This window comes from Phaseolus vulgaris, chromosome 6, assembly GCF_000499845.2.
Source record: "Phaseolus vulgaris cultivar G19833 chromosome 6, P. vulgaris v2.0, whole genome shotgun sequence".
Taxonomy (NCBI): domain Eukaryota; kingdom Viridiplantae; phylum Streptophyta; class Magnoliopsida; order Fabales; family Fabaceae; genus Phaseolus; species Phaseolus vulgaris.
Window position 1 is genome coordinate 13,589,823 of NC_023754.2, and position 10,066 is coordinate 13,599,888.

At 31.5% G+C, this 10,066-nt stretch overlaps 1 protein-coding gene across 2 annotated transcripts; it reads left to right on the forward strand.

The window, feature by feature from the left end:
• Nucleotides 1-2,622: 2,622 nt before the first annotated feature.
• LOC137831171 (purple acid phosphatase 18-like) lies at nucleotides 2,623-7,160 on the forward strand. Of its 2 annotated transcripts, none has more exons than XM_068638744.1 (5): nucleotides 2,623-2,883; nucleotides 4,290-4,958; nucleotides 6,154-6,342; nucleotides 6,426-6,514; nucleotides 6,697-7,160. In XM_068638744.1, the coding sequence occupies exons 1-5, from the start codon at nucleotides 2,752-2,754 to the stop codon at nucleotides 6,914-6,916; spliced, it is 1,299 nt and encodes a 432-aa protein (XP_068494845.1). In that variant the 5' UTR covers nucleotides 2,623-2,751; the 3' UTR covers nucleotides 6,917-7,160. The 2 variants fall into 2 exon arrangements, with proteins under 2 accessions (XP_068494845.1, XP_068494846.1); XM_068638745.1 differs by having other exon boundaries at nucleotides 2,671-3,405.
• The last annotated feature ends 2,906 nt before the right edge of the window (nucleotides 7,161-10,066 follow it).

A 10,066-nucleotide genomic window follows, 5' to 3' on the forward strand; every position in this document is an offset into this window, starting at 1 on the left:
AACGTCACATCTCTGCCATGCATTCAAAGTAGCCAGCTATCGCGCACTATCTTGGAATCCCCAACCATCCTATACGACTCTTCGGAGATAAATCTCCTTGAGCCTGGGGCAAGTATATCGGTCGGACACCAGACGACCGAGTCAAATGACATTTACAATATAACAAATACGTAATAAATAAAGAAGCAGTGGTAACTGCCGTTGAATGAGTCAAAAACATACTTCAAGATACATGCCCTTGATATCAGGAAGCCACTACACACATTCTGAGGACCACTACACACTTCTGAGTGAACTGATTACCTAACCCACACAAGTGGGGGCTCAAACCAACCTATAGATAGGATTTTGAAATGGGGAAAATGTACGTTTTTCATATCTTAAAAGAACAAACCAAAAGACTAGCACTGACTTGAGCGTCGGAGTGCAATCGCAGGTACCCCGACCTGCGGAGCATACACAACGAGAGGAAAAGCTTCGAAGGATTAGGAGACTACCAGCACGACAACGAATTGTGTACCAGTGGATAAATATTACCTAGGCCCCGTCATCCATAGAGGTAAAGAAATTATTTCAGAAACTCATTTAATAATATTTTTAAATGATATATTAGGAAAATGATATATTTAAAACTCCAAAAAAATGATAAATATGCATAATGTAAGAATCCACGTAGACGTAACAAAACAATGAACGCTAACATCTGTTCTAAGAAGATTTGATAAGAAATTAAAGGGAAAATTTATTAGGAAAATACAAAAAATATGTTTTTAATAAAATTCATTTCAATGATAAAATTGCTAAAGGGGTGCTTTAAATTAATTTTGTAACTTTTACAGTTGACCTACATTAATATATATATATATATATATATATATATATATAACAACTTTTTATTAATTTCTTTCATTTTAAACTTAATTTTTTTTATTAAACAAGTTTGTTTATATAAACAATGGTTCTGAAATAGAATAAAACTAGACTTTACTAGGCAGTTATAAAACCTGTTTAAGTGTTTCATCATTTGTTTTAATGATAAAAAAAATTTAAGTAACATTAATTAACTTTCAATAATCTATAAACAATTAAGCTGCTCTTTCTTGAAAATTTTATTTAGGATTTTATTAAATTAAAAACAAATTTAATTATAAATCTGTTTATTTAAATTATTACTTTTCAATTTAAGTAAAATGAAAATCTCATGTAAGAACTTTTACTCACAAAAAATTAAAAATAAATTTTACAATATTTTGTAAAAAGGTTTTTTTTTTTATCAGAAATAAGCTTTTGTAAAAAGTGAATTACCTCAACTATTCCATCATTTTATATTGACTAAAAAATTTATTAAAAAATAAATAATTTTAATACATTGTTGTCGTTTCGTTCTTGCTTCGTTAGGTTAGGCTGAAGTGTTTGGCAACAAATACATACGAAAATAATATGGTAATGATAAAATACTATTAACATAAAATTATTAATAAACGTCTAATTTTCAAAAATAACCTGAATTTGAAAAAGAATAAGATAAATCTCATAAATCTCAAATTTAATGAACCATAAAGGAAATAAAGAAAGCTAAAACCCGTAAATGTAAACAATACAAAAATAATTATTTGGTTTTATTTCTTTCAAAGATTAAAAAAAAATATCATTGGATAATTGATTACAATTTTAGCAAATTTCACGTCAATATTACTTTTAAAAGATTGAACTTCTTATCTTCTTCATTTCTTCAATTTTTATTTACTATTTGCAAACCTGCTCCATTGCCTATTTCTAATAATAAAAAAAAAAAGAACTTCCTCTTTTTAGAATCATTTCAAAATGCATGATAAAGTTTTGTTAATAAATTAAGTTAAGCTTTTGTCTCCTTCTCATGCCATGTAGAGAGATCCATTCAAAGTTAGTATCCCTTCATTAGTTTATAATATCCATATTTTATTCAATAATAAAATATTATAAAAGAGTTTTTTATTATTAGTTTTTCTCTTTTATCTTTTATAGGATTCCTTACTCAAATTCAAATTAAATTGTTAATCCCAAATGAGTGTGTACATGTTTTTTATGACTTCAATAAAAACAAATTGGATTGATCCCTTTTTCAATCCCACAAATCAAAGCTACCAAACACCTTTTTTAAAACCAAAACATAATTGTAGAAAATGTTTAATTGATCTTTACAATTTCAAATTTTAGGTTCTTACTCCTTTTTCAAATACATCGTTATCATACTCAACTTTAAGTATATAGTTGCATACGCACTATTTTAGAACAGAGGATGAACATCGATCACAAATACTTAATGTGGAAGTGACAAAAAGTACACTAACTACAACGTCCTTTAGTTTTGGATTTTTTTTCAGATAAAAATATATTTTGATGTTCATAAATATATTCATTTAAATAAATTTAACTTTAATGAATGTTTCGTACTAAATTATAAAAGTAATTTATCTAAAAATCATGTGGCATGAATTTGAATGCTATAAATAAATAACGACAGAACGAAATTTTGTTGTAGTGTATTAACTCTGTAGCAGATGGTTTATTCGAAGAAAAATTAAAAGTATATTGAAAGAAACAAAAAGTTACATAAATGAATATTATAAACAAATTAACAAAAAGTGATTCACTATTGCCAAAATCCACGGACCTGAATCACGGCTTTGTGTACAGTGATGATAGATTCGTGAAGTACATTGTTGTCGTGCTGATCCAACGTTGTTGGCAGAGGTTTGTGTTGACACACAAATGGAACTGAAACTACTTCTGACGGTTTTATTGATTCAGTCTGCAACTGTGCCTGCTGATTACATTCGACCTCCGCCTCGAAAAGCCTTTCATCTTCCATGGCATTCTAAACCCTCCTCTTACCCTCAACAGGTCACACACTTCATCGCTCTGTATTCTTCAATTAAATCACTTTTTTAATGTACCCTTTTGCTTATAGCTGATCAATGTTACTCTTTTCCATTCTTTGTTTTCTTCTGTTATTGGTTCAGAATCTGGGTTTTTGTAAGGGAAAAATAGAAAGAAAGATTAATATGGGTGTGTTTCATTTTTATTTTCAAAAACTGTTATTAACTTTTAGCATGCAAGTAAACAAGGTTGTTCAACGAAGAAGATCATAATTAAAACTGGGTGGAATGGACTTGATGCCTTTCAAGTGTGATCTCGGTAGATGGAATAAAAGTAGTTGGAGTGAGAGATTCCAGTGACCTAACCAGATTTTTAGATAAAGATTACTCACTGACAAATCTAATGCATAATCTATACCAGTGCAATGCTTACCCGGCAAAATGGTTGTTCAGAAAGTTGGTGAAGATGGTATTAGGCACATGACTGTGTAGATTTGAGAGAGGTTGAATAAGAAGAGAATAAAAGAAGAAAAATGTGAGAAAGCATGTAAGTGTTTCTATTTTTTGAATTTTAGATCACTTCTCACTTGTATTTGGATATAATTTTCAAAACTTAATAATAGAATTCTGATGAGAGAGATTAATTGGTGAGTAGTGTGAAATTGTTTTAGAAAATAGTTTTTTATCTCATAAAGTGAAAAGAGAATCAAACATACCCTAAGTGTTATGTTTCTGGTATGTCTTAACATAGGATGTTTTTCCCTTTACTTTGCGAATTATATATATGAATGAGGTATTTCGGAGTTTGTCCTAATTAAGTAATTCTTTGTTCTTCTTTGGTTTATGGCCCTGCTACTGTAATGTTTCTTTGATACTTTTTCCCTTATGGATTTTAGGTAATAGAAATTGTGATATATGGAGAGTGATGAAGTGAAAATCAGTGAAGGCCCACTAGTTAGATTTGTGACTTCTTGGTTGAGGTCCGTGACATTAGACTAGTTGAGTAGCAGCATTTTTGTAATGGGAGTCATGTTTGATCTTGATTATGTTATGATGAAAATTTCCTTTGGAGGTTGGTTGCAATGTGGATGGTATTCAATCTACATCCTCAATATGTTTGTGATTAGGCTTCTCATTAAAAATGATGTCTTACAAGTGATGTGAAATCTTTAAATGATATCTTTTTGTAGTGATTTTTATTTGTTGTAATGCTTGTACTCTGTAAAACACTTTCATTGAATGTTTCTTATTTGAACTTAAACTGCTCTCCTTTACCTTGGTGAATTCTTTGCTAATTCTTGAACAATGTGTGAACCATGAATATTTGCATAAGCAATCATATCTATCTTTTGTAAGCATGTTAATGTTACTTTGTGGTACTCAATTAGTATCAGTTGATTTAGATTCTTATCATCAAAGTTTATATTCCAGGTACACATTTCTTTAGCAGGAGACCAGCACATGAGAGTTACTTGGATTACCGATGATAATTCTGCACCTTCAATTGTAGAATATGGAACATCACCAGGGCAATATGACTCTGTAGCTGAAGGAGAGAACACCTCTTACAGTTATATGTTCTATAACTCAGGAAAGATACACCATACCGTTATTGGACCTTTGGAGCATGATTCTGTGTACTACTATCGATGCGGTCAACAAGGTCCCGAGTTCCAGCTCAGAACTCCTCCAGCTCAACTTCCAATCACTTTTGCTGTGGCTGGGGATTTGGGTCAAACTGGATGGACTAAATCAACATTGGATCACATTGACCAATGTAAATATAATGTTCACCTACTTCCAGGAGACCTTGCATATGCTGATTATATCCAGCGTCACTGGGACTCGTTCGGTAGGCTAGTGCAGCCACTTGCTAGTGCAAGACCATGGATGGTAACACAAGGGAACCATGAAGTAGAGAGCATACCTTTGTTAAAGGATGGGTTTGTGTCCTATAATTCCAGATGGAAAATGCCATTTGAGGAAAGCGGATCAAATTCAAATCTCTTTTATTCATTTGAAGTTGCAGGTGTTCACATTATCATGCTTGGGTCCTATGCAGATTATGATGAGTACTCTGAACAATATAGATGGCTTAAGGTTAGTTGATTTCTCTAATTGATTAGGAGTTACTATATTCAGACAAGTGTTGCTTTATCTATTGCCACCATTACGTAGCAAGTGCTTGGAGAGAATAAATGTGGAAAACAAAAAGCTTCTTTTGTGCTAGGTTTTCATTTTCTAGTTTTTGATTTTAGTATACACTTTTTAATGGAAAGCATTCTCAGAAATGGTTAGAAGAACAGAATGATTTTTCATTATTAGGAATGGCATGTATCACATCCACTGGGGAAAATTAAATTTGATCTGTGACAGTCTTGGACTCTTGGGATATTTAACGGATGATTCATCATGGCCATGTAGAAGGATCCTTGCTTTGAAATTTTAAACTGTTAGTTTTCATATTTTTTCCAAAGAGAATATGTCATTGATATATGCATTGGAAATTCTATTTTACTTTATATGCAGAGATTGCTTTTGGTTGTAAACAACTGTTGTCATACCTGTGAACAGAAGTTTTTCCTGTATTCTTCATGCCTTCATATGCTGATACGTTATATTACTTTTTAACATCACAATGCCCTTGTTTCCATTGTTCTTCATTTGTCTGGTTATAGATTTTCAAAACGAAGTCAATTCATCCATATGGCCAATTCCATTAACTGACATAAGGCTTAATTGTTGTGTCTTGTCATTAGTCAGAAAGACTCAATATTCATTTAAAAAGAAATGACTAGCATCTGTATTTCTTCCATCTTGTTGCCTTGAAATCTCTCAGTGGAATTATGAAGAAATTAAAGACACAATTGCTTCTTCCTTCCTTGATTTCATTTCTTACTGTTTACAGTTTAGCGTGAAGCCTAATGTAGCACACATTGACATGCAAAATCCCAGTTGACAAAGGCATAAATTGTATTTTCATATGGCTTTGGCAAACAACCTACTTAAAAATAAGAAGGCTTCATAAAACCAGCATTGGGATCATGTCTTTAACTCAGATATTGGAGATATTAAGTAATGTGAAGTTGAATATCCTCCATTATACAGCAGTAAAGAGCAAAACCAAAAGTTATTGTGGGTGTTCTGCTAATATTCTTTTAACATTCTGTTATAATAATTTTAACAGTTTACATTTAATCTGTAAGCCATAAATATGAACAGACATTTTACATTTTCATTTGAATCTTAACTTGTCTTGCTACACAGACCTAATGTTATTGTCTGTGATCTGTAGGAAGATCTTTCAAAGGTGGACAGGAAAAGGACACCTTGGTTACTTGTGTTATTTCATGTGCCATGGTATAATAGTAACACAGCTCATCAAGGAGAAGGGGCTGATATGATGGCAGCTATGGAGCCATTGCTTAATGCTGCTAGCGTGGATTTAGTTCTCGCAGGTCATGTGCATGCTTATGAACGCTCGGTATGGCTACATGCTTTAGAGCTTTTGTTTCTTTCAAGTTTAATTTTATTAGGATTTTAAACTATACTTTGTCTGGTTCACAGAAACGTGTATACAATGGAAGAGTTGACTCTTGTGGTTCAGTCCACATAACCATTGGCGATGGAGGAAACAAAGAAGGCTTAGCTCATAAGTAAGTTTGATTCAGCATAAGCCAAATGAATCTTTCTCTTAACCATTTGTTCTCGCAAAGGATCTATGCAGAGATTATTTTTAAACTCAATTTGTCAAAACTCAACATGCATTCTGCTTGTATTTTCTCTTCTGTCATTCTTACGATTTTTATTGACACAACACATCATTGCTCGTTGACAGATATATAAATCCACAGCCAATATGGTCAGAATTCCGTGAAGCCAGTTTTGGTCACGGCGAGCTAAAGATTGTAAACTCTACGCATGCTTTCTGGAGTTGGCACAGGAATGACGATGATGAGCCAGTAAAATCTGATGATATCTGGATAACCTCTTTGATCAGCTCAGGATGTGTTGATCAGAAGAGAAATGAGCTTAGGAATAAACTTATGACACCTTAGAATCCCCTGGTCTTGTTATTCCTCTATAACAGATTAGCAAGAGTTTGGTCTTGTATATACAAATCATGAGCCAATTGCTTATAATAGTAAATGGCACTAAAGTAGTAGCTTGAATGGTTTCACCTTGTTTTGTCCTTGGAGTGAGTAAACTGTGATATTTCAGTACTTGTCTTTACATCTTTTCCTGTATTTAATCTAAGTTCATATTCTATAAATTAAGTATAAGGCTAGTGGTCTGTTTCTATGGTATTGTTTTCTATGACATGAGTAACTCTATATTGATAGATGCTTGAGTGAGTTGACGTTGTGTGGTTGGAGTGAGTAGAGTGATGCTTGCATTTGCTCTTTCATTTACAATAAAAATATAGTTTAGAATTACATATAAACATAATTTTGGCTTTTTCAATCTCTTTGTACCACAATGTTGTTGCTTGTTATTGGAAATACTAAACTTTCTTTAATATTTTGGATCACGAAGAATATTAGCTAGAACCTTTTCATATTCTTAATAAATGAATCTTAAACTTAATTTAATTTTACAAAATTGATTTATAAGATAAGGTTCGCAGTTACTTATATACTATGAATTGATCTTATTTTTAATTGATGTAATGTTAACTCGTACGTAAGATTAAATATTTATGGGTGGCGGTTCTAATAGAGATCCAAGAATGGGTGACACGATAGGTTAAACAAACTCTCAACTATGATAAATTGTAAATAATTATAAAACTATCTTAAAAAATGAATTTTAAGCATAGTCAACTTGTAAGGTAAGATTATACCCACCTATATATATTAAATTGATTTTGATATCCAAAGAGGAGATGGACCTGTGATCTGCATTTGTGAAGTTGATGAAACTTTTGTCCATGGGCAAGTTCAAGCAGTTTTTTTAAAACTGATACCAAAGATTATTTGTGTTATGGAGCATGGGAAGTTGGTGAAGTTTCTTATCTATAATGTTTTCTTGAGAACTAATTTTGCGGCAATTACTGCACCATATCATGCAACCAATTTCAGTATAAAAAGACAAAAATGTCCTTAAATAAAATGAGGTACATATAAAAATACATTCTGAACTCCTTTTCTAAATATGTTTCCGAAATTTTTTTTCAAAACGAATTTTTTTAATTATGAATTTTTTTATCTGAAAAGAGATTTTGATTTTTGTTTCTAGATTTTTATTTCTGAAACACAATAATTTTTTATAATCTATTTTTTCATAATGTATTATTTCTTTCATTCCTGAAATAAAGGATACAGGTCCAAAAAGATTGGGAGTAGGAAAAATTTGCCTTATGGTTTATGATTACGAAAGGGACAATTGCTTCCTGCACCCAATCAATTGTGACTGGCACCCGACAAACTTTTTAAAATTCCATTATGCCCTTGTCTTGCGCAGAACAACAACAATAATTATCCGCAAGTCAAATGTCTCTTGCAGATAAAAATATCCGGAGGCCATTCTTCCACAACTGCAGATAAAAATATCCGGAGGCCATTCTTCCACAACTGTGGATAAAAAAATCCAGAAGTTAAGTGCCCAATTGCGGATAAAAATATCCGGAACCCAGTCCTAAACTGCGGATAAAAATATCCGAAATGCAATAGTAAACTATGGATAAAAACGTGCGAAACTCAATAATGAATTACGGATAAAAATATCCGGTAGGCATGACAGAGTACCTTTCTTTGACGATGGTTTCTTCTCCGACTTCAGAAGCTGACGGTGGCGGCTGCTGCTCTGCCTGCGATGATGAAGCTCACTGATGGTGAAGGAAACCAAGGGAGACGACGGTGGATGACGGTGGCTGAGGGTGGCTGCGGCTGCTGCGGCTGCTGCTACTTCAAGCACAAATGAACAAGAAGAAGAATAGGGTTGGGTGCATGAGATTGGGTGCCTATCACATTTTAAGATTCATTAAGGGTAAATTGGACTTTTCCTATGATTCATTAAGAGTAGATTGGACTTTTCCTATGTGTGATTGGGTGCTCGTTAAAAATGATATGGTGCAGGGAGAATCTGCCCACGAAAGGAGAGTGTAGCTGAAAAAATATCACTTCAACCTAACCAAAGCAGCCCAAGCTATTAACATCATTAATTTCTGCACTCCATCAAATTCTTTTTACACCATTTTTTCCTTCCAAATCGTTTGAAATGTCAAATGACAGAAATTAATAATTTTTGGATTATCCAATCCAAAAAGTAAAAAAAAAAACATTTCGGAAGTATGAAGAAGCATTTGTCCAAGTGAAAGTGGTTTGTATTGTCTCTTCTTCTTTATAAGACTCATTAAAGAAAATGATTAATTTAGTTTAGAGTAATAAATGCTGTAAATTTTTATATTTATCAAAACTATCTTAGTTAATATCATCTATTTTTAGAATTGTTTTGCTAATATATATATATATATATATATATATATATATCTTTCTTTTATTTAAGAATATTTTAGTCCAAAAATAATTATAATACAATTATTGAGTCTTAGAAAAAATAACAGTTACAATTTCAAATTTGGTAAAAGTTTTAGGCTTCTTTATATAACAAAAATTATTTATATAAATTTGAATATTGGCAAGTTAAAAAATTGTCAATCTTGTAATTTACAATCAAGAAATGAAAATAATTTTCTGTCATGCCAACATTTTATGTGTAATAAGAATCGGAGACAGTGTATTGTGTAAGAACAAATATTGTTTAAGTAGGAATGTAATGTAAATAATTATTATAAAATAATATTTCAATCAATTTAAAGTTGAGAGTATGTTTGTTAAAATAAAATTTTAAAATGGAATATTATATTTTATTAAAATTTAATATATAATAATTTGTAAAAAAATGATTTTGGAATTATGAACTAAAATCATTAATTAAAATGATCAGAACATAAAGATCAAAGGTTTAGTAATTATTGCTGCAAATAGGAACTGTCTGTATGTAGTGTCTTCATAAATTGAGATTGAGATTGAGATTTTGTACCGATATAAATAAAGGTTTAGATGTATTTATAAGGACTTTGGATTTTTGGTGTAGATTTATTTGAGTGGATTTGTACAAAAAGTTTGGAGTGAGGAATATGTGTGAGATGCAGAAAAAGTATAGAAATTTTTTAGTATTGTGTGTAAATGACTTTTTGGTTCTAA

Coding starts and splice junctions, on each gene's coding strand:
- LOC137831171 (XM_068638744.1), top strand. CDS start 2,752: ATGGAACTGAAACTACTTCTGACGGTTTTATTGATTCAGTCTGCAACT. Junction 6,343..6,425: donor TGCATGCTTATGAACGCTCG/GTATGGCTACAT, acceptor TCTGGTTCACAG/AAACGTGTATACAATGGAAG. Junction 6,515..6,696: donor AAAGAAGGCTTAGCTCATAA/GTAAGTTTGATT, acceptor GCTCGTTGACAG/ATATATAAATCCACAGCCAA.